The 27,279-nt window shown below is 52.9% G+C and overlaps 1 protein-coding gene across 1 annotated transcript; it reads right to left on the bottom strand.

Moving 5' to 3' along the window:
• Positions 1 to 21: 21 nt before the first annotated feature.
• LOC145339316 (potassium-transporting ATPase alpha chain 1-like) lies at positions 22 to 27,279 on the bottom strand. The gene is made up of 14 exons (XM_080183741.1): positions 27,174 to 27,279; positions 25,204 to 25,338; positions 23,487 to 23,679; positions 21,066 to 21,241; positions 18,881 to 19,017; positions 18,337 to 18,487; positions 16,632 to 16,800; positions 10,748 to 10,902; positions 8,469 to 8,592; positions 6,668 to 6,813; positions 4,902 to 5,035; positions 4,022 to 4,123; positions 1,789 to 1,880; positions 22 to 585 (listed from the first exon to the last, which is right to left on the bottom strand). The coding sequence occupies exons 1-14, from the start codon at positions 27,210 to 27,212 to the stop codon at positions 557 to 559; spliced, it is 1,782 nt and encodes a 593-aa protein (XP_080039867.1). The 5' UTR covers positions 27,213 to 27,279; the 3' UTR covers positions 22 to 556.

Raw genomic sequence — 27,279 nt, 5'->3', positions numbered from 1 at the left:
CAGAGTTTTTAATGAGAGTTTTACATCATGGGGAACGTGTCTTAAGGATTATACTTTAGTCGAAGCCTGTCTGATATTATCTCTCTCAGACCTCTGTATTCGCTCCCACTCACACTCTCCCACCACCCCAGGGTGCTAACCCACATCGGGGAGGAGGAGTGGGTATCAGCAGCTGGAACCCTGACAGGGTCCTCACATCAAATTGGGGACTGACATTGGGATCTTACTGTGCTGTGAACGGAGCTCTGAACCAGGAGTTCCGCTCAGCAGGAGATGTGAGGAAGCTGGTTCCATGTTTATACACACCCCTTGCTTACTGAATGAGATTTATTCTGTACATATAACACATGCGGTACTCAATCTCATAAACAAGAAAACGCCACACAAAAGACATAGTTAATAATTAATATGCTATAAATAATTCTGCTTGAGAGATTGTCTTCACTAAATCAATATTAAACAGCGGGAAAGATTTGAGATTTCCAACTCTGCATGCAGCCACATGGAATGTCAGACTGAAATTGGGTCACCGATAATCCACCCAGCGATGCAGTGCTCAGTAATACAGCTCCTTATCCCACCAACCTGCAGAACAAAACCACAATTACAAACACACGGAGAGACTCGCAGTACAGAGGGAGCTTCTCTCTGTATCTAACCCCATGCTGTACCTGTCCTGAGAGTGTTTGATGGGGGGACAGTGTAGAGGGAGCTTCTCTCTGTATCTAACCCCATGCTGTACCTGTCCTGGGAGTGTTTGATGTGGGGACAGTGTAGAGGGAGCTTCTCTCTGTATCTAACCCCATGCTGTACCTGTCCTGGGAGTGTTTGATGGGGGGACAGTGTAGAGGGAGCTTTACTCTGTATCTAACCCCGTGCTGTACCTGTCCTGAGAGTGTTTGATGGGGGGACAGTGTAGAGGGAGCTTTACTCTGTATCTAACCCCGTGCTGTACCTGTCCTGGGAGTGTTTGATGGGGACAGTGTAGAGGGAGCTTTACTCTGTATCTAACCCCGTGCTGTACCTGTCCTGAGTGTGTTTGATGGGGGACAGTGTAGAGGGAGCTTTACTCTGTATCTAACCCCGTGCTGTACCTGTCCTGGGAGTGTTTGATGGGGGACAGTGTAGAGGGAGCTTTACTCTGTATCTAACCCCGTGCTGTACCTGTCCTGGGAGTGTTTGATGGGGGACAGTGTAGAGGGAGCTTCTCTCTGTATCTAACCCCGTGCTGTACCTGTCCTGGGAGTGTTTGATGGGGAACAGTGTAGAGGGAGCTTCTCTCTGTATCTAACCCCGTGCTGTACCTGTCCTGGGAGTGTTTGATGGGGAACAGTGTAGAGGAAGCTTCTCTCTGTATCTAACCCCGTGCTGTACCTGTCCTGGGAGTGTTTGATGGGGACAGTGCAGAGGGAGCTTTACTCTGTATCTAACCCCGTGCTGTACCTGTCCTGGGAGTGTTTGATGGGGGGACAGTGTAGAGGGAGCTTTACTCTGTATCTAACCCCGTGCTGTACCTGTCCTGGGAGTGTTTGATGGGGACAGTGTAGAGGGAGCTTTACTCTGTATCTAACCCCGTGCTGTACCTGTCCTGGGAATGTTTGATGGGGGACAGTGTAGAGGGAGCTTTACTCTGTATCTAACCCCGTGCTGTACCTGTCCTGGGAGTGTTTGATGGGGGACAGTGTAGAGGGAGCTTTACTCTGTATCTAACCCTGTGCTGTACCTGTCCTGGGGGTGTTTGATGGGGACAGTGTAGGTTTATACAGTGATGTCAGTGGGTATACTCACTTCCAGGATGCCTGCGGACTCCGAGTTTTCTGATTTCGTCATACACAAATATCAGGATGCCGAACGGGATTGGTACGAACCACCATTGCCCCCTGTGGGAGGAGAAAGCTCCGGTTAGGACGTTGTTCACCATCTCCAGGGTCTACCCCAGGCTGCAGCAGTCTCCCCTCACTCCCTGTGCCCAGGACACGTATGTGGAGGGTGTTCTATCCTTCAGCCAGGACCCATTGGCCAGATTTGCCTCCTGGTTTCTAAACTCCCCACGCGTTCTCTCCCCAGGGCCACAGTTGTCGAGATGTCTGGGGACTGCAGTCTCTGCCTGAGCCTTTACCAGTGCCAGCCCACCTGTGGAATCTGGCTACAACACGGCTGCTGCATTGGCCAACGCGCTCCGAAAGGACCCCTTAACTGTCTCTGCAGAGCTCGAGCACACGAACAAGACTCTTCATCTATACTGCACGTTCAATATCGTTAGAAACATACCAAAATGCTTCCCTTCGCAGGACTTACTGGCCCCAAAATTTGACCCCGCGATATTAGCAACAAGTGATCAGAGTTCAGACAAAGAGGAGTGTCTCCAAGGAGAGACAGAGGTGGAGAGGCTTAGGGAGGGAATTCCAGAGCTTAGGGCCCCCAAGCAGCTGATAGCACGGCGATACGAATTGGGGGATGTGGGAGAGGCTGGAATCGGGGGAGCACAGAGATCTCAGAGGATTGTAGGCACTGGAGGAGGTTACAGGGATAGGGAGGGGGTGTAGGCACTGGAGGAGGTTACAGGGATAGGGAGGGGGTGTAGGGGCTGGAGGGGGTTACAGAGAAAGGGAGGGTGTGTAGGGGCTGGAGGAGGTTACAGAGATAGGGAGTAGGTGTAGGGGCTGGAGGAGGTTACAGAGATAGGGAGGGGTGTAGGGGGCTGGAGGAGGTTACAGAGATAGGGAGGGGGTGTAGGGGCTGGAGGAGGTTACAGAGATAGGGAGGGGTGTAGGGGCTGGAGGAGGTTACAGAGATAGGGAGGAGGTGTAGGGGCTGGAGGAGGTTACAGAGATATGGAGGGGTGTAGAGGCTGGAGGAGTTACTGAGGGGGGTGATGAGGCTATGGAGGGATTTGAGAACAAGAATGAGAATGTTTAAATTGAGGTGTTTCTGGGTCGAGTGTCAAAGTGTCTCAGCAAGAGACAGGGAGTGAGGGGAGGGTCAGCGCCAATGTGAGGCAGGGTGAAAGGGGACCGCGATTCTGGAGCTGGTGCTTTCTAAGGCTGTGGGGGTAATGTTACAGTGAGGGGGGGTGTAGTCAGTGAGGGGGGGTATAGTCAGTGAGGGGGGGTATAGTCAGCGAGGGGGGGTATAGTCAGTGAGGGGGGGTATAGTCAGTGAGGGGGGTATAGTCAGTGAGGGGGGGTATAGTCAGTGAGGGAGGGTATAGTCAGTGAGGGGGGTATAGTCAGTGAGGGGGGGTATAGTCAGTGAGGGAGGGGGAAGTCAGTGAGGGGGGGTATAGTCAGTGAGGGGGGGGAAGTCAGTGAGGGGGGGTATAGTCAGTGAGGGGGGGTATAGTCAGTGAGGGGGGGTGTAGTCAGTGAGGGGGGGTGTAGTCAGTGAGGGGGGGTGTAGTCAGTGAGGGAGGGGGAAGTCAGTGAGGGGGGGTGTAGTCAGTGAGGGGGGGTGTAGTCAGTGAGGGAGGGGGAAGTCAGTGAGGGGGGGTATAGTCAGTGAGGGGGGGTATAGTCAGTGAGGGGGTGTAGTCAGTGAGGGGGGGTGTAGTCAGTGAGGGGGGGTATAGTCAGTGAGGGGGTGTAGTCAGTGAGGGAGGGGGAAGTCAGTGAGGGGGGGTGTAGTCAGTGAGGGGGGGTGTAGTCAGTGAGGGAGGGGGAAGTCAGTGAGGGGGGGTATAGTCAGTGAGGGGGGGTATAGTCAGTGAGGGGGGGTATAGTCAGTGAGGGGGGGTATAGTCAGTGAGGGGGTGTAGTCAGTGAGGGGGGGTGTAGTCAGTGAGGGGGGGTATGTTGGGGAGGGGGTTAGAATCGGGGAGGGGGGTATTGTTGGGGAGGGGTGTGTAGTCGGGTGGGTGTATAGTCGGAGTGGGGGGCAGTATAGTCAGCGAGGGGGGGTATTGTTGGGGAGGGGGGTGTAGTCGGGTGGGTGTATTGTTGGGGGGGGGGGCAGTATAGTCAGACGGGGAGGAAGCCAGGACAGGAAGCAGAGTACAGATCCCAATCCCTGCTGCTACACTTACCGAATGGGCATGAAGTTAAAGATGTTCGGCATTCCGGGACAGTAGCACAGGAAGTTTCCCAGTAACACCTGGAATATGATGGCTGAAAGCAGCACCTTGTTCCTGAGGGAGAGAGAGCGGGGAGGGAGGGAGGGGGCAAAAAAACACCATTAATTTCTGTCAGACGTTTCCATTCAGAGAGACAGGGAGGGGGACTTTACCACCTCGCTCATCCCAAAACTGTTCCATCCTGCCCCAGGTCACCGGACCTTCCCATCGTCCACCCCTCGTCCGCTCTGATTCCCAGAGACCAGAAGATATAGGGGCAGAATTAGGCCATTCGGTCCATTGGGTCTGCTCTGCCGTTCGATCATGGCTGATCCTCAATCCCAGTCTCCCACCTTCAGTGACCCAAGCGGGAATTGAACCAGGTCCCTGGCACTGAAGCAGCAGTGCTAACCACTGTGCCACCGTGCTGCCATCATCTCAGTTCTCAAGGATCGTCCCTTTAGCCTGAGGTTGTTCCCTCTGGTTCTAGTTTTTCCTACTAGTGGAAACATCCTCTCCACGTCCACTCTATCCAGGCCTCACAGTATCCTGTAAGTTTCAATAAGATCCCCCCTCATCCTTCTAAACTCCAACGAGTACAGACCCAGAGTCCCCAACCCGTTCCTCATCCGACAAGCTCTTCATTCCAGGGATCATTCTTGTGAACCTCCTCTGGACCCTTTCCAAGGCCAGCACATCCTTCCTTAGATACGGGGCCCAAAACTGCTCACAATTCTCCCAATGGGGTCTGACCAGAGCCTTATACAGCCTCAGAAGTCCATCCCTGCTCTTGTGTTGAATGGCGTGTGCTGGGAGAGTTTGGGTGTTGTGCAGTGAGCCCACCTCTCCTTACCTGAAGACCCCCTGCTGAAACATGGACAGGCGCCTGGTCTTTCTGATGAGGCAGTCAGCAATCTGACACATCTCAATGCTGATAAAGAAAACAGTGTAACACGTGTACTGTTGGTATCTCCGCTGCCAATATGTCTGAGTGAGAAACAAGAGCAAACAATAAGGAGAGAGGTCGGGTAGGAGGGGGGAATCAATTGGTTCTATCAGAGAGAGAGGGACTGTTACACAGGAACAGGAGGAGGCCCCATTCAGCCCCTCGAGCCTGTTACACAGGAACAGGAGGAGGCCATTCAGCCCCTCGAGCCTGTTACACAGGAACAGGAGGAGGCTCCATTCAGCCCCTCGAGCCTGTTACACAGAAACAGGTGGAGGCCATTCAGCCCCTCGAGCCTGGTAGGGGGGGGAATGGGGCTCCAGTGAGGGGATGGGGGAGAGGAGGAGGAGGGCGTTGGGAGGTTCATCAGTATTCTGGTGTCTTCAACGTGCCTCCAGCCCTTGGAGCACTGTATACAATTCTGGTCACCCTGCTGTAGGGAGACTATTATTAAACTGGAAAAAGTATAAGAAAAAATTTACTAGGATGCTACCAGCACTGAAAGGTTTGAGTTATAAGCAGAGGCTGGATAGACTGGGACTTTTCTCTCTGGAGCGTAGCAGACTGAGGGATGATCTTACAGAGGTGTACAAAATAATGAGGGGCACAAAGGTCTGTTCCCCAGGCTAGGGGAGATCAAAACTAGAGGGCGTAGGTTAAAGATGAGAGGGGAGAGATTGAAGAGGGATCTGAGGGGTAATCTTTTTCATGTTGTGGAGATGCCGGCGTTGGACTGGGGTAAACACAGTAAGAAGTCTGACAACACCAGGTTAAAGTCCAACAGGTTTATTTGGTAGCAAAAGCCACCAGCTTTCGGAGCGCTGCTCCTTCATCAGGTAAGTGGGATTTCTGTTCAAAAAAAGGGATATATAGAAACATACTCAATTTGCAAGATAATGGTTGGAATGTGAGTCTCTACAGGTAATCAAGTCTTAAAGATACAGACAATGTGAGCGGAGAGAGGGTTAAACACAGGTTAAAGAGATGTGTATTGTCTCCAGACAGGACAGTTAGTGAGATTTTGCAAACCCAGGCAAGTCACGGGGATTTCAGATATGAACTGTCTGGAGACAATACACATCGCTTTAACCTGTGTTTAACCCTCTCTCCACTCACATTGTCTGTACCTTTAAGACTTGATTTCCTGTGAAGACTCACATTCCAACCATTATTCTGTAAATTGAGTTTGTGTCTGTATTTGCCCTGTTTGTGAACAGAAATCCCACTCACCTGATGAAGGAGCAGCGCTCCGAAAGCTCATGGCTTTTGCTCCAGATAAACCTGTTGGACTTTAACCTGGTGTTGTGAGATTTCTTCCTGTAACTTTTTCACACAGAGGGTGATGTGTGTATGGAATAAGCTGCCAGAGGAGGTGGTAGAGGTGACTATGGTAGTTAGTACTGCTGCCTCACAGCACCAGGGACCCGGGTTCGATTCCTGGGGGCACAGTGGGTTAGCACTGCTGCCTCACAGCACCAGGAACCTGGGTTCGATTCCCGGGGGCACGTGGGACATAGATGGGAGAGGTTTAGAGGGACATGGGCCAAATGCAGGTAAATGGGACTAGTTCAGTTTGTGTATGGAGGAGCTGGGCTGAGGGGCCTCTTTACATTCTGTATATCGCTCTGACACTGTGAAACCACACACGGTGCCCGCGTCTCCGGAATACCTACCCACTCCTGTCCATAGCTGTCCTCTAGACTCTGCAAGCTCTGATCTTCCCACTGAGCTCGCAGTCCGATGCACAGCAGAGGGTACCAGCCCTCCTGTGCCATCACGGTGAAGTAATCGGTGAATCCGGCAAAGGACTGGATTACCCCTGTGGTCACAGAGCAAGGGAGACAACTTAGAGAGTTCCACACGGTGCACAGGTCAGCCTGAACCCCGCCCGAATCACCACCCCCTTTCCCCACCGTCAGTGTGGCTTATTTCAACCAGGACCCCATCGGGTTTGACCCAAACCCTCCCGCCTCCCACTCAGAACTTCCTGGGAATAAACCCATCCTCCGGAAAACCATTCCTCCTAAACCAGGCCGGCCCACCAATCCCCACAAATAGAGCGCCGCACTGTCAGAGGGTCAGTGCTGAGGGAGTGCCGCACTGTCAGAGGGTCAGTGCTGAGGGAGCGCCGCACTGTCAGAGGGTCAGTGCTGAGGGAGTGCCGCACTGTCAGAGGGTCAGTGCTGAGGGAGTGCCGCACTGTCAGAGGGTCAGTGCTGAGGGAGTGCCGCACTGTCAGAGGGTCAGTGCTGAGGGAGTGCCGCACTGTCAGAGGGTCAGTGCTGAGGGAGTGCCGCACTGTCAGAGGGTCAGTGCTGAGGGAGTGCCACACTGTCAGAGGGTCAGTGCTGAGGGAGTGCCGCACTGTCAGAGGGTCAGCGCTGAGGGAGCGCCGCACTGTCAGAGGGTCAGTGCTGAGGGAGCGCCGCACTGTCAGAGGGTCAGTGCTGAGGGAGTGCCGCACTGTCGGAGGGTCAGTGCTGAGGGAGCGCCGCACTGTCAGAGGGTCAGCGCTGAGGGAGCGCCGCACTGTCAGAGGGTCAGTGCTGAGGGAGTGCCGCACTGTCAGAGGGTCAGTACTGAGGGAGCGCCGCACTGTCAGAGGGTCAGTGCTGAGGGAGCGCCGCACTGTCAGAGGGTCAGTGCTGAGGGAGCGCCGCACTGTCAGAGGGTCAGTGCTGAGGGAGTGCCGCACTGTCAGAGGGTCAGTGCTGAGGGAGCGCCGCACTGTCAGAGGGTCAGTGCTGAGGGAGCGCCGCACTGTCAGAGGGTCAGTGCTGAGGGAGTGCCGCACTGTCAGAGGGTCAGTGCTGAGGGAGTGCCGCACTGTCAGAGGGTCAGTGCTGAGGGAGTGCCGCACTGTCAGAGGGTCAGTGCTGAGGGAGCGCCGCACTGTCAGAGGGTCAGTGCTGAGGGAGTGCCGCACTGTCAGAGGGTCAGTGCTGAGGGAGTGAGAATAAATGTTCCACGGTCAGTATTTGGAATTTGGTGGAGGGATGGGGTGTGTGTGGGGATATGGAGGGGTTGGGGTGTGTGTGGGGTGGGGGGTGTGCTGGAGGAGGGGTGGGGGGCGGTGCTGGAGGAGGGGTGGTGGGGTCTCCCTGGTGTCCTGGGGCCAATATTTATCCCTCGACCAATCTCAGTGCAAAGGAGCTGGATCATTTTCAGATTGCTGTTGGTGGGATCTTGCTGTGCACTGATTTGCCACTGAGTTTCCCACAATGCAGCAGTGACCCCGCTTCCAGAAATGAAGTCCCTGATTGGCTGGGAGAGTGTTGGGGACGTGCCGAAGTGGGTGATTTGGTGTGAAGCGGGGCCAGGGGTAGCCTGATGGGATGGTGCTGAGGGGGGTGGTTTGGTGTGTAAGGGGGGTGGGGAGGGGGCAGGGTGACGGGACGGTGCTGAGGGGGGTGGGGAGGGGGCAGGTTGACGGGACGGTGCCGACTGGGATGCCCCCTGGGTCTGGACACTTACCGATCTGGAAGTACGAGTAAGCAGCCAGTTGTTCATTCACCAGCCTGTCCTTCCGAGGGTTCCGTGGCTTCAGGTTCATGATGTCACTCTCTGCTTTCTCGTAGGCAAGAGACACCGAGGGGAACTGTGAGAGAAAAACGTTTCAAACTGTAAGCAGTGATATAAAACAAAGGGTAAAATCCTGAAACCAGGTTTACAGGAGCAGAGGGAGGATCCATCCAGAGATGGGCAGCACTGTGGGTTAGCACCACTGTCTCACAGTGCCAGGGACCCGGGTTCGATTCCCGGGGGCACGGTGACACAGTGGGTTAGCACTGCTGTCTCACAGTGCCAGGGACCCGGGTTCAATTCCTGGGGGCACAGTGACACAGTGGGTTAGCGCTGCTGCCTCACAGCGCCAGGGACCCGGGTTCAATTCCCGGGGGCACGGTGACACAGTGGGTTAGCGCTGCTGCCTCACAGTGCCAGGGACCCGGGTTCATTTCCCAGGGGCACGGTGACACAGTGGGTTAGCACTGCTGCCTCACAGCGCCAGGGACCCGGGTTCGATTCCCGGGGGCACAGTGACACAGTGGGTTAGCACTGCTGCCTCACAGTGCCAGGGACCCAGGTTCAATTCCCGGCTTGGGTCACTATCTGTGTGGAGTTTGCACATTCTCCTCGTGTCTGTGTGGGTTTCCTCCGGGTGCTCCGGTTTCCTCCCACAGTCCAAAAGGCGCTAAATTCTCCCCCAGTGTACCCGAGCAGGTGTCAGAGTGTGGCGACCCAGGGAATTTCATAGTAACTTCATTGCAGTGTTAATGTAAGCCGACTTCTGACTAATAAATAAACTTTAACTTTTTTAGATCACTGAAAGTGGCAGTACATGTGGAGAAAGCAGTTAATAACACTGATTCTATCTTGGGGCTTTATTGGTCAGTGTGTGGATAGTCTGTACTCGTTGGATTTTAGAAGGATGAGGGGGGATCTTATTGAAACTTACAGGATACTGCAAGGCCTGGATAGAGTGGACACGGAGAGGATGTTTCCATTAGTAGGAAAAACTAGAACCAGAGGGAACAACCTCAGGGTAAAGGGACGATCCTTTAAAACAGAGATGGGGAGGAATTTCTTCAGCCAGAGAGTGGGGAATGTGTGGAACTCTTTGCCACAGAGGAGGCTGGGTCATTGAATGTCTTTAAGACAGAGATAGATCGGTTCCTGATTAATAAGGGGGTTAGGGGGAAAAGGCAGGAGAACGGGGAGGAGAAAAATATCAGCCATGATTGAATGGGGAGCAGACTCGATGGGCCGAGTGGCCTCATTCTGCTCCTATTGTCTTATAACACAAAGACTGACAGAGCTGTGAATACTGAGGAGGATTGCCAGAGGATACAGATAGGCTGGAGACTTCGGCAGAGAAATGGCAGATAGAATTTAATCTGGATCAATGCAAGGTGATGCATTTTGGAAAGTCTAATGCAGGAGGGAAATGTACAGTAAATGGCAGAACCCTTAGGAGCATTAACATCCAGAGGGATCTGGGTGTTCAGGTCCACAGTTCCCTGAAAGTGGCAACAAGAGGATAAGGTGATTAAGAAGGTGTACAGCATGCTTGCCTTCATTGATCACACAGAGAATAAAAATTGGCAAGTCATGTTGCAGCTTTATAGAACCTTAGTGAGGCCGCATTTGGAATATTTGTGTACAGTTCTGGTCGCCACACTACCAGAAGGATGTGGGAGCTTTGGAGTTCAGAAGAGTGAGGGGTGACCTTATTCAAACCTGTCAGAACCTGAAGGGGCTTGATGGAGTAGATGGTCCACTGGTGGGAGAGTCTGGAACAAGGGGACATTGCTACAAGTTAAAGGACTGGTCATTTAAAACAGAGACGTGTAGAAATTCCTTCTCAGAGGATTCTAAATTTATATCCAATTTACGACAGTTCAGGGTCCAGGTTCAGGGGTCAAGTGTTGAGGATTTAGAGAGGGTTCAGGAGGGAGGTTTTGTTCTGTCCCCTGTCTCTCCCCAGTGGGTGTCGGAGAAACTGGAACTCTCTCCCCCGAGGGAGTGGCTACGGTGGTCGGAAGGCACTCGGGAGTTAACTGGAAATGTCAGCAGATCTCACACGGTGAGAGGCGAGGAGCGGGAGAGGGGAAATCAGACTGCGTTGGGGGCAAGGTGTTCCCTCGACAGTAGGCACCAACACGATGGGCTGAATGGCCTCCCCCCGAGGTTATTTGTTGGATTGTTGGAGGGTCAGTGATCTCCGTGGGAAGAGATCAAGAGGTCACACTCACAATGTCAGTGGCCAGCTCAATAAACAGGATGGTGATGCAACCCAGAGGTAGGGGCACACTCATGGTGATGTAGATGAGGTAGGGAGCCAGTTCCGGAATGTTCTTGGTCAGCGTGTAGGCAATCGACTTCTTCAGGTTGTCAAAGATCAGGCGGCCTGGGGAAACGAGATGAATGGAAAAGCTCACAAAGCCATCAACTTTGACAGGCCAGCCAATGTCTGACCTCTCTGTCTCTTCACATAAACCGTTTATTGTATGGTTCCCAGCACTGACCCTGCAGCACTCCCATAATCACAGCATTAAAATGTCCCAGCACTGCCTACTCTTTACTTCCTGTACGTTAACCAGCTCTCTATCCGTGCTAATATATTACTTCAATACATTAACCTTTAGTGGCAACTTACTGAACACCTTTTATAATTCCAGCTATACTTCATTTTCTTATATTCATTGGTGGGACATGGGCAGCAGTTATTGCACTTATAGGTCACATTTGGAATATAGTGTACAGTTCTGGTCAGCACACTACCAGAAGGATGTGGAAGCTTTGAAGTTTAGAAGAGTGAGGGTTAACTTATTCAAACCTGTCAGAACCTGAGGGGGCTTGACGGGGTAGATGGTGAGATCTCTCCACTGGTGGGAGAACAAGAAGACATTGCTACAAGTTAAAGGACTGGTCATTTAAAATGGAGGTGCGTAGAAATTCCTTCTCAGAGGGCCAGCACCTACTGCCCATCTTGAGTTGCCCCTTGAGAAGGTGATGGGTGAGCTGCCTTCTTGAACCCGCTGCAGTCCCCGTGTGGTGTAGGTACACCCACAGTGCTGTTAGGGAGGGAGTTCCAGGATTCTGACCCCAGCGACAGTGAAGGAACGGCCGATATATTTCCCAGTCGGGATGGTGAGTGACTCGGAGGGGTATCTCCAGGTGGGGGGTGTTCCCTGGTATCTGCTGCCCTTGTCCTTCTAGATGGTAGAGGTGGTGGGTTTGGAAGGTGCTGCCTAAGGAGCCTTGGTGAGTTGCTGCAGTGCATCTTGTAGATGGTACACACGGCTGTCACTGTGCGTCGGGGGTGGAGGGAGTGAGTGTTTGTGGTTAGTGCGTCGATCGAGTGGGGCTGGTTGGCAACACATTGTGAGAAGTCTCACGACACCAGGTTAAAGTCCAACAGGTTTATTTGGTAGCAAAAGCCTTTAATAAGCCTTTATTTAGCTAAATAATAATTATTATTATTAGTAAATTATGCTTAACTAGGAACGCTTTAAACACTCAGCAGATCAGGCAGCATTTGTGGAGGGAGCAGGTGAATGTACGTTTGAAAAGTGGATCCTTTGTCAGAGTTATAGGGTCCACGATGGAAAAACACGGCACAGAAATAATAGTTTCTGCTGCTGAACAACCCTTTGGAGAACAAAGAGTACCGAATCCCAGTCTGGGCAATATCCCATAACCATCAAGACTTGCACGGAGGAACAAGTCTGCTGTCTCACAGCGCCAGGGACCCGGGTTCGATTCCCGGGGGGGCATGGTGACACAGTGGGTTAGCACTGCTGTCTCACAGCGCCAGGGACCCGGGTTCGATTCCCGGGGGCACGGTGACACAGTGGGTTAGCACTGCTGTCTCACAGCGCCAGGGACCCGGGTTCGATTCCCGGGGACACGGTGACACAGTGGGTTAGCACTGCTGTCTCACAGCGCCAGAGACCCGGGTTCGATTCCCGGGGGCACGGTGACACAGTGGGTTAACACTGCTGTCTCACAGCGCCAGGGACCCGGGTTCGATTCCGAGGGGGCACGGTGACACAGTGGGTTAGCACTGCTGTCTCACAGCGCCAGGGACCCAGGTTCGATTCCCAGGGGGCACGGTGACACAGTGGGTTAGCACTGCTGTCTCACAGCGCCAGGGACCCGGGTTCGATTCCCGGGGGCACGGTGACACAGTGGGTTAGCACTGCTGTCTCACAGCGCCAGGGACCCGGGTTCGATTCCCGGGGGCACGGTGACACAGTGGGTTAGCACTGCTGCCTCACGGCGCCAGGGACCCAGGTTCGATTCCAGGGGGCACGGTGACACAGTAGTTAGCACTGCTGCCTCACAGCGCCAGGGACCCAGGTTCGATTCCCAGGGGGCACGGTGACACAGTAGTTAGCACTGCTGCCTCACAGCGCCAGGGACCCGGGTTCGATTCCCAGGGGGCACGGTGACACAGTGGGTTAGCACTGCTGCCTCACGGCGCCAGGGACCCAGGTTCGATTCCCGGGGGCACGGTGACACAGTAGTTAGCACTGCTGCCTCACAGCGCCAGGGACCCAGGTTCGATTCCCAGGGGGCACGGTGACACAGTAGTTAGCACTGCTGCCTCACAGTGCCAGGGACCCGGGTTCGATTCCAGCCTCAGGTGACTGTGCAGAGCTTGCACATTCACCCCATGTCTGCATGGGTTGCCTCCAGGTGCTCTGATTTCCACCCACAGTCCAAAGATATGCGGGTTAGATTGATTGGCCATGCTAAATTGCACCATGGTATCAGGGGATTAATAGGGTAAATGCATGGAGATATGGGGATAGGACCTGGGCAGGACTGTTATCGGTGCAGACTCAATGGGCTGAATGGCCTCCTGCATGGTAGGGATTCTATGATTTTCTTCACCTCTGACATCTGACCCCTCACCCTTCATAATTCGACCTGTCCTGGGAGTGTTTGATGGGGACAGTGTAGAGGGAGCTTTACTCTGTATCTAACCCTGTGCTGTACCTGTCCTGGGAGTGTTTGATGGGGACAGTGTAGAGGGAGCTTTACTCTGTATCTAACCCCGTGCTGTACCTGTCCTGGGAGTGTTTGATGGGGGGACAGTGTAGAGGGAGCTTTACTCTGTATTTAACCCCGTGCTGTACCTGTCCTGGGAGTGTTTGATGGGGACAATGTAGAGGGAGCTTTACTCTGTATCTAACCCCATGCTGTACCTGTCCTGGGAGTGTTTGATGGGGACAGTGTAGAGGGAGCTTTACTCTGTATCTAACCCTGTGCCGTACCTGTCCTGGGAATGTTTGATGGGGGGACAGTGTAGAGGGAGCTTTACTCTGTATCTAACCCCATGCTGTACCTGTCCTGGGAGAGTTTGATGGGGGACAGTGTAGAAGGAGCTTTACTCTGTATCTAACCCTGTGCCGTACCTGTCCTGGGAATGTTTGATGGGGGGACAGTGTAGAGGGAGCTTTACTCTGTATCTAACCCCATGCTGTACCTGTCCTGGGAGTGTTTGATGGGGGAACAGTGTAGAGGGAACTTTATTCTGTATCTAACCCCGTGCTGTACCTGTCCTGGGAGTGTTTGATGGGGACAGTGTAGAGGGAGCTTTACTCTGTATCTAACCCCATGCTGTACCTGTCCTGGGAGTGTTTGATGGGGGACAGTGTAGAGGAAGCTTCTCTCTGTATCTAACCCCGTGCTGTACCTGTCCTGGGAGTGTTTGATGGGGACAGTGTAGAGGGAGCTTTACTCTGTATCTAACCCTGTGCCGTACCTGTACTGGGAATGTTTGATGGGGGGACAGTGTAGAGGGAGCTTTACTCTGTATCTAACCCCGCGCTGTACCTGCCCTGGGAGTGTTTGATGGGGACAGTGTAGAGGGAGCTTTACTCTGTATCTAACCCTGTGCCGTACCTGTCCTGGGAATGTTTGATGGGGGGACAGTGTAGAGGGAGCTTTACTCTGTATCTAACCCCATGCTGTACCTGTCCTGGGAGAGTTTGATGGGGGACAGTGTAAAAGGAGCTTTACTCTGTATCTAACCCTGTGCCGTACCTGTCCTGGGAATGTTTGATGGGGGGACAGTGTAGAGGGAGCTTTACTCTGTATCTAACCCCATGCTGTACCTGTCCTGGGAGTGTTTGATGGGGGAGCAGTGTAGAGGGAACTTTATTCTGTATCTAACCCCGTGCTGTACCTGTCCTGGGAGTGTTTGATGGGGACAGTGTAGAGGGAGCTTTACTCTGTATCTAACCCTGTGCCGTACCTGTCCTGGGAATGTTTGATGGGGGGACAGTGTAAAGGGAGCTTTACTCTGTATCTAACCCCGCGCTGTACCTGCCCTGGGAGTGTTTGATGGGGGAACAGTGTAGAGGGAACTTTATTCTGTATCTAACCCCGTGCTGTACCTGTCCTGGGAGTGTTTGATGGGGACAGTGTAGAGGGAGCTTTACTCTGTATCTAACCCTGTGCCGTACCTGTCCTGGGAATGTTTGATGGGGGGACAGTGTAAAGGGAGCTTTACTCTGTATCTAACCCCGCGCTGTACCTGTCCTGGGAGTGTTTGATGGGGGACAGTGTAGAGGAAGCTTCTCTCTGTATCTAACCCCGTGCTGTACCTGTCCTGGGAGTGTTTGATGGGGACAGTGTAGAGGGAGCTTTACTCTGTATCTAACCCTGTGCCGTACCTGTCCTGGGAATGTTTGATGGGGGGACAGTGTAAAGGGAGCTTTACTCTGTATCTAACCCCGCGCTGTACCTGCCCTGGGAGTGTTTGATGGGGACAGTGTAGAGGGAGCTTTACTCTGTATCTAACCCTGTGCCGTACCTGTCCTGGGAATGTTTGATGGGGGACAGTGTAGAGGGAGCTTTACTCTGTATCTAACCCCATGCTGTACCTGTCCTGGGAGTGTTTGATGGGGACAGTGTAGAGGGAGCTTTACTCTGTATCTAACCCCGTGCTGTACCTGTCGTGGTTGTGTTTGATGGGGGACAGTGTAGAGGGAGCTTTACTCTGTATCTAACCCCATGCTGTACCTGTCCTGGGAGTGTTTGATGGGGGACAGTGTAGAGGGAGCTTTACTCTGTATCTAACCCCATGCTGCACCTGTCCTGGGAGTGTTTGATGGGGGACAGTGTAGAGGGAGCTTTACTCTGTATCTAACCCCGTGCTGTACCTGTCCTGGGAGTGTTTGATGGGGGACAGTGTAGAGGGAGCTTTACTCTGTATCTAACCCCGTGCTGTACCTGTCCTGGGAGTGTTTGATGGGGGACAGTGTAGAGGGAGCTTTACTCTGTATTTAACCCCGTGCTGTACCTGTCCTGGGAGTGTTTGATGGGGGAACAGTGTAGAGGGAGCTTTACTCTGTATCTAACCCCGTGCTGTACCTGTCCTGGGAGTGTTTGATGGGGGACAGTGTAGAGGGAGCTTTACTCTGTATTTAACCCCGTGCTGTACCTGTCCTGGGAGTGTTTGATGGGGGACAGTGTAGAGGGAGCTTTACTCTGTATCTAACCCCGTGCTGTACCTGCCCTGGGAGTGTTTGATGGGGGAACAGTGTAGAGGGAGCTTTACTCTGTATCTAACCCCGTGCTGTACCTGCCCTGGGAGTGTTTGATGGGGGACAGTGTAGAGGGAGCTTTACTCTGTATCTAACCCCGTGCTGTACCTGCCCTGGGAGTGTTTGATGGGGGAACAGTGTAGAGGGAGCTTTACTCTGTATCTAACCCCGTGCTGTACCTGCCCTGGGAGTGTTTGATGGGGACAGTGTAGAGGGAGCTTTACTCTGTATCTAACCCCGTGCTGTATCTGTCCTGGGAGTGTTTGATGGGGACAGTGTAGAGGGAGCTTTACTCTGTATCTAACCCCGTGCTGTACCTGTCCTGGGAGTGTTTGATGTGGGGACAGTGTAGAGGGAGCTTATTCTGTATCTAATCCCGTGCTGTACCTGTCCTGGGAGTGTTTGATGGGGGACAGTGTAGAGGGAGCTTTACTCTGTATCTAACCCCGTGCTGTACCTGTCCTGGGAGTGTTTGATGGGGGGACAGTGTAGAGGGAGCTTTACTCTGTATCTAACCCCGTGCTGTCCCTGTCCTGGGAGTGTTTGATGGGGGACAGTGTGAGTCACTCTGTAATACCTTGTTCTACTCCAGTCACAATTGAAGCAAAGTTATCATCGAGCAGAATCATGTCTGCCGCATTCTTGGCTGCGTCTGATCCCGCGATTCCCATGGCGATTCCGATATCCGCTTTCTTCAGCGCCGGGGAATCGTTCACTCCATCCCCAGTGACAGCAACAATGAAGCCCTGTGAGCGAGAGAGGGAATGAGAGAAGGAGTGAGACAGTGAACAGGGATAGCAAGAGAGGGAGTGGGGGAGCAAGAGAGGGAACGGGGAGAATGAGAGAGGGAGTGAAAGGGGGAACGGGGTAATGAGTGAGAGATGGAGCAAGAGAGGGAATGAAAGAGGCAGCGGGAAGAGTGAGAGAGGAAGTGGGGTAACGAGAGAGGGAGCAAGAGAGGGAGTGGGGGAAAAAGAGAGAGGGAGCAGGATAATAAGTGAGAGAGGGGGCAAGAGACAAGTGGGGAGTGTGAGAGAAGGAGTGAGAAAAGAAGCACAGAGAGTGAGGGGGGTGCGACGGGGGGAGTGACAGGAGGATTGAGAGGGGGAGTGAGACGGGGAGCGAGAGGGAGTGGGGAAAGCAAGAGGGGGAGCAAGGGAGGGAGTGGGGGAATGAGAGAGGGGAAGCGAGAGTAGGAGAGAGAAAGGGAGGGGGAGTGAGGGAAAGGGGGAACGAGAGAGAGGGGGTGCAAGAGGAGAGTGAAGGGGGTGGCGAGAGAGGGAGAGCAGGGGGAAACAAGAGGGGGAGCAAGAGAGTTGGGTGGGGTCGTGAGGATGGTGATAACAGTTTAACCAACACCAGACAGTCCTGTACCTTGTCCAACCCAGAGGGAGATCGAGCAACAACTGAGTGCCAGCCTGGTTCGATCACAACTAAACCTCCCAACAACAACCTGCATTTCTGTAGCACCTTAAAGAGCTTTCCAGTGCTGGACCCAAACAGCCAGTGAAGGGTATAGCTGGAGCCCATCATTTCCCTGCTTATTAACTTCCAGAATGACACAAATACACACATCCTAATCCTACAAACCCAATCTCTATCTGCTCCTGCTGATTGCAGCTCAGTTATTGCCCCAGTACCGAAACCCAGATACAGGCAACAAAAAACTCACCCAGAGGGTGACCATCTTAAACAGTCTTAAACAGAGAGAGACAGAGACAGACAGAGAGAGAGACACAGAGAGAGAGAGACAGACACAGAGAGAGACAGACACAGAGAGAGACAGAGAGAGAAACAGACAGAGAAAGAGACAGAGAGTCACAGGGAGGGAGACAGACAGAAAAACAGAGAGAGAGAGGAACAGAGAGAGACAAAGAGAGAGAGAGTTACAGAGAGAGAGAGAGGGAGTCACAGAGAAAGACATAGAGAGAGAGAGAGACACAGAGAGAGAGACAGAGGCAGACTTGGAGAGAGTAAGTGAGACAGAGATAGAAAGAAACAGAGATTGAGGGGGTGGGGAAGAGACAGAAAGAGGGAGAGAAAGAGAGAGACGGAGAGAGACTTGGAAAGAGAGAATGAGACAGAGAAAGAGAGATTGGGACAGAGAGAGAGGGGAGTAGAGACAGACAGAGTAGCGAGAGTGATTATATTGTGTGACACAGTGTTGAAGTGGGGGAAGGTCAAGGGAGGCAGGATCCCTCACTGGGGAATCGCCCCCAAACCTTTCAGAGAATGAGCCTGAGTTGTGATGCTGTCCCCAGTTGAATATCCCACTCACTCACCAGTTTCTGGCAGCTCTCCACAATGATCAGTTTCTGTTGGGGTGAGGTCCGAGCGAACACAATCTCGGGGTGGGTGCGTAACATATCCACCAATTCATCCGATGTCATGTCTTTCAGCTGCCCGCCATTAATCACTGCAGCCCGGGCGTCCCTGTGTGAGAGAGAGATCGCGACACAGTTACTGAGACAGCTCCGAAACAATACCCCTGCCCCCAAATCCCAGCACAACCCTCCCGGGGAAACTCCCCCCCCCCGCCCCACCCCCACCCCCATACAGGAGCCTGTTACACAGGAACAGGAGGAGGCCATTCAGCCCCTTGAGCCTGTTACACAGGAACAGGAGGAGGCCATTCAGCCCCTTGTGCTGTCGGCCATTCTAGCAGCTGATACCTGATTTCTATCTTAGCTCCATAACCCCTTAGTCCCCTCACACAACTCAAGCCCCCTGAGTCTGTCACTCGGGAAGGAGGCTGATGTGTGTGTGTAACCAGTGTATGTAACCTCGATTAGTAATGGGGGAGGCTGACAGCGAGCTGGCACTTACCGTCTGTCCACCTGCTCGACGGGAATCCTCTTGCGAGCTGCGATATCCTCCACAGTCTCACTGCCCTCGGAGATGATGCCCACAGTACCAGCAATCGCCTTGGCAGTGATGGGATGGTCACCGGTCACCATAATCACCTACACACACAGCAACAGTGCTCATCACTCCCGGGTATCAGTTATGTATAAACCACCCCGACCCCCTTGATTAGATTCCAGTCTGTAACTCACTCCCGGGTATCTGTTATTCTATATATAAACCCCCCCGAACCCCTCGATTAGATTCCAGTCTGTAACTCACTCCCGGGTATCTGTTATTCTATATATAAACCACCCCGAACCCCTCAATTAGATTCCAGTCTGTAACTCACTCCCGGGTATCTGTTATTCTATATATAAACCACCCCGAACCCCTCGATTAGATTCCAGTCTGTAACTCACTCCCGGGTATCTGTTATTCTATATATAAACCACCCCGAACCCCTCGATTAGATTCCAGTCTGTAACTCACTCCCGGGTATCTGTTATTCTATATATAAACCACCCCGAACCCCTCGATTAGATTCCAGTCTGTAACTCACTCCCGGGTATCTGTTATTCTGTATATAAACCACCCCGAACCCCTCGATTAGATTCCAGTCTGTAACTCACTCCCGGGTATCTGTTATTCTATATATAAACCGTCCCGAGCCCCTCGATTAGATTCCAGTTTGTAACTCACTCCCGGGTATCTGTTATTCTATATATAAACCACCCCGAACCCCTCGATTAGATTCCAGTCTGTAACTCACTCCCGGGTATCTGTTATTCTGTATATAAACCACCCGAACCCCTCGATTAGATTCCAGTCTGTAACTCACTCCCGGGTATCTGTTATTCTGTATATAAACCACCCCGAACCCCTCGATTAGATTCCAGTCTGTAACTCACTCCCGGGCATCTGTTTTTCTGTATATAAACCACCCCGAACCCCTCGATTAGATTCCAGTCTGTAACTCACTCCCGGGTATCTGTTATTCTATATATAAACCACCCCGAACCCCTCGATTAGATTCCAGTCCGTAACTCACTCCCGGGTATCTGTTATTCTATATATAAATCACCCCGAACCCCTCGATTAGATTCCAGTGTGTAACTCACTCCCGGGTATCTATTATTCTATATATAAACCACCCCGAACCCCTCGATTAGATTCCAGTCTGTAACTCACTCCCGGGTATCTGTTATTCTATATATAAACCATCCCGAACCCCTCGATTAGATTCCAGTCTGTAACTCACTCCCGGGTATCTGTTATTCTGTATATAAACCACCCGAACCCCTCGATTAGATTCCAGTCTGTAACTCACTCCCGGGTATCTATTATTCTATATATAAACCACCCCGAACCCCTCGATTAGATTCCAGTCTGTAACTCACTCCCGGGTATCTGTTATTCTATATATAAACCACCCCGAACCCCTCGATTAGATTCCAGTCTGTAACTCACTCCCGGGTATCTATTATTCTATATATAAACCACCCCGAACCCCTCGATTAGATTCCAGTCTGTAACTCACTCCCGGGTATCTGTTATTCTATATATAAACCACCCCGAACCCCTCGATTTGATTCCAGTCTGTAACTCACTCCCGGGTATCTGTTATTCTATGTATAAACCACCCCGAACCCCTCGATTAGATTCCAGTCTGTAACTCACTCCCGGGTATCTGTTATTCTATATATAAACCACCCCGAACCCCTCGATTAGATTCCAGTCTGTAACTCACTCCCGGGTATCTGTTATTCTATATATAAACCACCCCGAACCCCTCGATTAGATTCCAGTCTGTAACTCACTCCCGGGTATCTGTTATTCTATATATAAACCACCCGAACCGGTCGATTAGATTCCAGTCTGTAACTCGCTCCCGGGTATCTGTTATTCTATATATAAACCACCCCGAACCCCTCGATTAGATTCCAGTCTGTAACTCGCTCCCGGGTATCTGTTATTCTATATATAAACCACTCCGAACCCCTCGATTAGATTCCAGTCTGTAACTCGCTCCCGGGTATCTGTTATTCTATATATAAACCACCCGAACCGGTCGATTAGATTCCAGTCTGTAACTCGCTCCCGGGTATCTGTTATTCTCTATCACAATCGCCCAATCCCCTGAATTAGATTCCAGTCTGCCACCCACCCTGATTCCTGCCGTCCTACATTTAACCACAGCGTCTGGTACAGTTGCTCGCGGAGGATCGATCATCGAGATCAGTCCGTCAAAACACAGTCCACTGATGGGGAAATTTATCTCGTCCGTATCAAAGTTAAATCCTCGGGGAAATTCCTTCTCCGGCAGGAAGATGTGGCAGAATCCTGGGTACAAGAGGCACTCATTACATTAAAGTTTAGATCAACGGGAGAACCTAACACCATTCTGGTATCATCGAGCCCTCCTCCCGTTGATTTGATTTATTATTGTCAAATGTATTAACATACAGTGAAAAGGATTGTTTCTTGCGCGCTATACAGACAAAACATACCTTTCATAGAGAAGGAAAGGAGAGTGTGCAGGATGTAGTGTTACAGTCACAGAGGGTGTAGAGAAAGATCAACTTAATGTGAGGTCGGTCCATTCAAAAGTCTGACAGCAGCAGGGAAGAAGCTGTTCTTGAGTCGGTCAGTACGGGACCTCAGACTTTTGTATTTTTTTTTCCGACAGAAGTGAGAATGTCCGGGGTGTGGGGGGTCCTTAATTATGCTGGCTGCTTTTCCCCGAGGCAGTGGGAAGTGTAGACAGAGTCAATGGATGGGAGGCTCGTTTGAGTGATAGATTCTTGCCTCCAACTGCATCCTATCCCATCACCATTTCGTTCTATTCATCTCTCCCTCCTTTAAGGGGGATAAGCCTCCCCCCTCAAATACATCAATACCATTCACCTCAACCATTCCCATGGGAGCGAGTCCCACATTCTCCCCAACTCCCCATGGGAGCGAGTCCCACATTCTCCCCCACTGCCCGTGGGAGCGAGTCCCACATTCTCCCCCACTCCCCGTGGGAGCGAGTCCCACATTCTCCCCCACTCCCCGTGGGAGCGAGTCCCACATTCTCCCCACTCCCCGTGGGAGCGAGTCCCACATTCTCCCCACTCCCCGTGGGAGCGAGTCCCACATTCTCCCCCACTCCCCGTGGGAGCGAGTCCCACATTCTCCCCCACTCCCCGTGGGAGCGAGTCCCACATTCTCCCCCACTCCCCGTGGGAGCGAGTCCCACATTCTCCCCCACTCCCCGTGGGAGCGAGTCCCACATTCTCCCCACTCCCCGTGGGAGCGAGTCCCACATTCTCCCCCACTCCCCGTGGGAGCGAGTCCCACATTCTCCCCCACTCCCCGTGGGAGCGAGTCCCACATTCTCCCCACTCCCCGTGGGAGCGAGTCCCACATTCTCCCCCACTCCCCGAGGGAGCGAGTCCCACATTCTCCCCCAGTCCCCATGGGAGCGAGTCCCACATTCTCCCCACTCCCCGTGGGAGCGAGTCCCACACTCCCTGTGTAAAGAAGTTTCTCCTGAATTCCCCATTGGATTTATTAGTGGCTATCACATATCGATGCCCCCCTAGTACTGGCCTTCCAACCCTCCCTATCTCTGTAACCTCCTCCAGCCCCTACACCCCCTCCCTATCTCTGTAACCTCCTCCAGCCCCTACACCCCCTCCCTATCTCTGTAACCTCCTCCAGCCCCTACACCCCCTCCCTATCTCTGTAACCTCCTCCAGCCCCCTACACCCCCTCCCTATCTCTGTAACCTCCTCAAGTCTCTACAACCCTCCAAGATCTCTGCACTTCTCCAATTCCGGCCTCTGGCACATCCCCCGATTCCCATCGCTCCGCCGTTGGTGGCCATGCCTCCAGCTCGGCAGCACAGAGCTCGGTAACTCCCCCCCTGAACCCATCTGTCTATCTCAGTCACTCTCTCTCTATCTCCATGTTTAAATTTTTTTATTCATTCCTGGGACATGGGTGTCGCTGGCTGGGCCAGTATTTATTGCCCATCTCTAGCTACCCTTAGAGGGTAGTTGAGAGTTAACCACATTGCTGTGTCTCTGGAGTCACATGTAGGCCAGACTGGGTAAGGACGGCAGATTTCCTTCCCTAAAGGGAACCAGGTGGGTTTTTCTGACAATTGACAACGGTTCCATGGTCATCAGTAGATTCTTAATTCCAGATATCTTTTATTGAATTCCACCATCTGCCGTGGCGGGATTCGAACCCGGGTCCCCAGAACATTAGCTGAGTTTCTGCATTAATAGACTGGCAATGATATCACGAGGCCATCACCTCCCCACCTCTCTGTCTCTCTCTCTGTCTGTCTTCCTGTCTCTGTCTCCCTGTCTCTCTCTCTCTCTCTCTCTGCCCCTCTCTCTCTCTGCCCCTCTCTCTCTATTACACTCTCCTCCTTTCAGACTCTCCTTAAGACCGATCTCTTTGACTGAGTGTTGCGGCTGTGTCTAATGTTTGCTGAGAGATAGTTTGCCGTTGTGAGTGACCCTCCTGTGCAGAGGCTGGTGATGTTTGAGGAGGTGACAGGTGCGATCCAGATGCATGTTGTTGGTGTACTTACCCAACACTCTCTCTCCGAGTCCTCCCAGGTCCATGTAGGCTGTCTGGAAGGCCTCCTTCCATTGCTCATCCAATGGTAGTTCCTGCCCCTTGATCATAATGGTGGCGCAGCGTTCCAGAATCCGTTCCGGAGCTCCCTTCATCACCAACAGGTAACGGAGATCCAGTGGGTCCTCCATCTCGTGGATCGAGAGCTGCCAGAGTCACAGACAATCACCTCCAGTTACAGTCATCTCCAACACACAAGCAGGCCATTCAGCCCATCTGCTCCTTACTGCTGTCCCTGCCCCACACCAGACTCTTCCTTCTCCCCTCCATCTCCTCCCCCATGAGTTTATCCAGCTTCCCTCCTTAAACACATCGATACATCAACCACTCCCGAGTCCCACATTCTCCCCCACTCCCCGTGGGAGCGAGTCCCACATTCTCCCCCACTCTCTGAATAAAGAGTTTTTCCTGAATTCCCCATTGGGTTTGATACTGAATCCTGCCCAGATCTCGAGTTGAACTCCCTTTCTGACCTCACTGACCTCTGGCTGAACTTACTGACCTTTTGCTGGCAACTCTTTGGCCCCCCTCCACTGCTGCCTGACCCCAGTGACTCTGAGTCTGACCCCATTGGCCCCGAGTCTGACCCCACTGACCCCGAGTCTGACCCCACTGGCCCCGAGTCTGACCCCACTGGCCCTGAGTCTGACCCCACTGGCCCCAAGTCTGACCCCGAGTCTGACCCCACTGGCCCCGAGTCTGACCCCACTGGCCCTGAGTCTGACCCCACTGGCCCCAAGTCTGACCCCGAGTCTGACCCCACTGGCCCCAAGTCTGACCCCGAGTCTGACCCCACTGGCCCCGAGTCTGACCCCACTGGCCCCAAGTCTGACCCCGAGTCTGACCCCACTGGCCCCGAGTCTGACCCCACTGGCCCCGAGTCTGACCCCGAGTCTGACCCCACTGACCCCAAGTCTGACCCCACTGACCCTGAATCTGATCCCAAGTCTAACTGCACTGACCCTGAGTCTGACCCCCAAGTCTAACCCCACTGACCCCGAGTCTGACCCCAAGACTGACCTCACTGACCCCGAATCTGATCCCATGTCTAACCGCACTGACCCCAAGTCTGACCCCACTGGCCCCGAGTCTGACCCCACTGGCCCCAAGTCAGACCCCGAGTCTGACCCCACTGGCCCCGAGTCTGACCCCGGGTCTGACCCCACTGACCCTGAATCTGATCCCAAGTCTAACCGCACTGACCCTGAGTCTGACCCCCAAGACTGACCTCACTGACCCCGAATCTGATCCCGAGTCTGACCCCGAGTCTGACCTCACTGACCCCGAGTCTGACCCCGAGTCTGACCCCACTGACCTGTAGTCTGACCTCACTGATGCCTGGTTTAGACCGTCCCTCTCGTAGCAGACCCCAACCCTCTCTCGGGTGTTAGCCCCTCCGCAACGCACCTCTTTCCACTGCAGCTCTGCCCCTCCTCCCTCCCACCCCACCCACCCCGCCATAGCCCCATTCCTGCCCCCGTCCCCTCCTAGCCCCACCCCGTCACCGCCTCCCAGCCCTGCTCCCACCATTCCCCCCACATCTGCCCCCCACCAACCAGTCCTGCTCCCACCGCTCCTACCAACCCCACCCCCCCCCCAACCAGCCCCGCTCCTGCTGCTCCCCCCATCGCCCCCCCGCTCCACCAGCCCCGTGCCGGCCACTCCCTCACCTGGAACTTGTTTGTGGAGTTGAAAGGAATTTCACAAGTCTTCTTGAAGCGGTGACGATAATCCATAACATTCCCAATGGTCAGCTCGGTAAACTTTAACAGGGCCGTCTCTGAGGCGTCTCCAATCACCTCCCTCTGCAACGGGAGAGAGTCAGGGATCAGCCATATTCCCCCAGTCTAACAAACTCCCGCTGCTCGGACATCCAGCCCACTCCGAGCTGGAACCAGACAGTGGGAACATTGGACCTTCCCAATCTCTCACACAGGGCAGCCTGTATGACCCAGATCATCGAGAACCCCCCTCCTCCCCAGGCCATTCCTCCACTCACCCCACTGCCCAATACTGTACCTCATCTTAGACTGGAGGCCGGCGGGGGGGGGAGACAGAGACTCTTGGGAAAAGATATTACTGGGGGGGAGGGCCCATTTCTGACCGAGTTTGACCGCGGACAGGACCTGGATCCTCCAGTTAGCCCTCAGGCATGTCAATTCGAACAGTCCTCACACACGGGCCCTCTGAGCCAATTCACACCCCCCACCCCCCCCGGGGGTGCCTTATACACTCCATTCCAACCCCACACCATCTCATTCCTCGTCCTTGCCCAATCACCCTGTATGTGCCGTGTACATCAGTAACGAGGGCAGGCGATGGCCTAGTGGTATTATCGCCAGATATTAACCCAGAAACTCATCTCCTGGGGACCCGGGTTCGAATCCCGCCACGGCAGATGGTGCAATTTGAATTCAATAAAAAATATCCTGAATTAAGAATTTACTGATGACCCATTGTCGGAAAAACCCACCTGGTTCCCTTCAGGGAAGGAAATCTGCCGTCCTTACCCAGTCTGGCCTACATGTGACTCCAGGGCCACAGCAACATGGGTGACTCTCAACTGCCCTCCAAGGGGCAACTAGGGATGGGCAATAAATACTGGCCCAGCCGGCGACACCCAATGTCCTACCCATGAATAATAAAAATGAGCTATGTGGCAAGTGTGCAACTCTCGAGAAAAAACCAACACTTGCTCAGATACCCTATTCCTACAAACCAATTAAAGCCATTAAATCATTGAAGGATCATGTATCAAAAGCACCAATCACAGCATACCTACTAGTCTGTCCAAATCCACACCAAGCCATTGACAAATGTGACGATACTGTGCCTTTAAGAAATGTATTTGTGTCATGTTCTTGTGCAGGATTTGGTTTAGCAGTCAGTTTTATTATCGGTACTGGTTTGTCTGTCTCTGGCAGCCCCAGTTGTTACTGCAGCAGCATAATTGATTCTAATATCTGGGAAGAATGTTTTAATCTGGAATAATGCAGTGCTTTCCCCCGGGGTTTTTCCAAGTGGGGCTTGATTCTAGTTTTGACAGGAAAAGACATATGACTGGACATGGCTACATGCATAGAGAGGGGGGTGCCCTGTGAGTTTTGTATTGTCTAAAGTTAAGACAGTACCAGTCATCTCGATTTATGCTACAATGGTTAACACTATCACCCGAATTCCAAAATCAAATGAAGTCAGAGTCTGGGCTAACATCATAAAATATCTTGGCATTTCTGAGCTGGTGTCTAACACCAAAACAATCGCAGAACAAACAACTTATTACAACCACTTTAAAACGTCAATCAAACAAAATCAACATCGTTGATGAGATGCTGCTCCCTCTCACTCTCTCACCCCAGCATTTAACCTGGAGGGGGACACGAGCCATTGAGAGGTGTGGGAGATGAACAGAAAGCTGGAGAAAGACAGCAGTGGATGGATCATGGGGACTCGGGGAATACTGGCCGGGAGGAGGTGGAGACGACATTGGGGGAGGATGGTGGGAATGGAGAGAGAGAGAAAGGCTACATCCAACTTGAAGTACAAACAAACTCCGGAACAGCCAGACTCTCGCCGTGTCCTCAGGGTCATGGATGTGTCATCCCTGGACCTCTTCTCCCAGACAGCCCCACGTCCTTACCTTCGGAATGGGAATGCCTTCCTGGTTGGGTTTGAACATTGCGCGGTTACACAGCGTAGCGACGCGAGACACAGCTCGCCACGTTTCCGACGTCTGGTCAAAACTC

Source organism: Carcharhinus amblyrhynchos, unplaced genomic scaffold, assembly GCF_965287045.1.
Source record: "Carcharhinus amblyrhynchos unplaced genomic scaffold, sCarAmb.v2.hapA scaffold_399, whole genome shotgun sequence".
NCBI classification, from domain to species: domain Eukaryota; kingdom Metazoa; phylum Chordata; class Chondrichthyes; order Carcharhiniformes; family Carcharhinidae; genus Carcharhinus; species Carcharhinus amblyrhynchos.
This window is presented reverse-complemented; position numbering and strand designations above follow the sequence as displayed.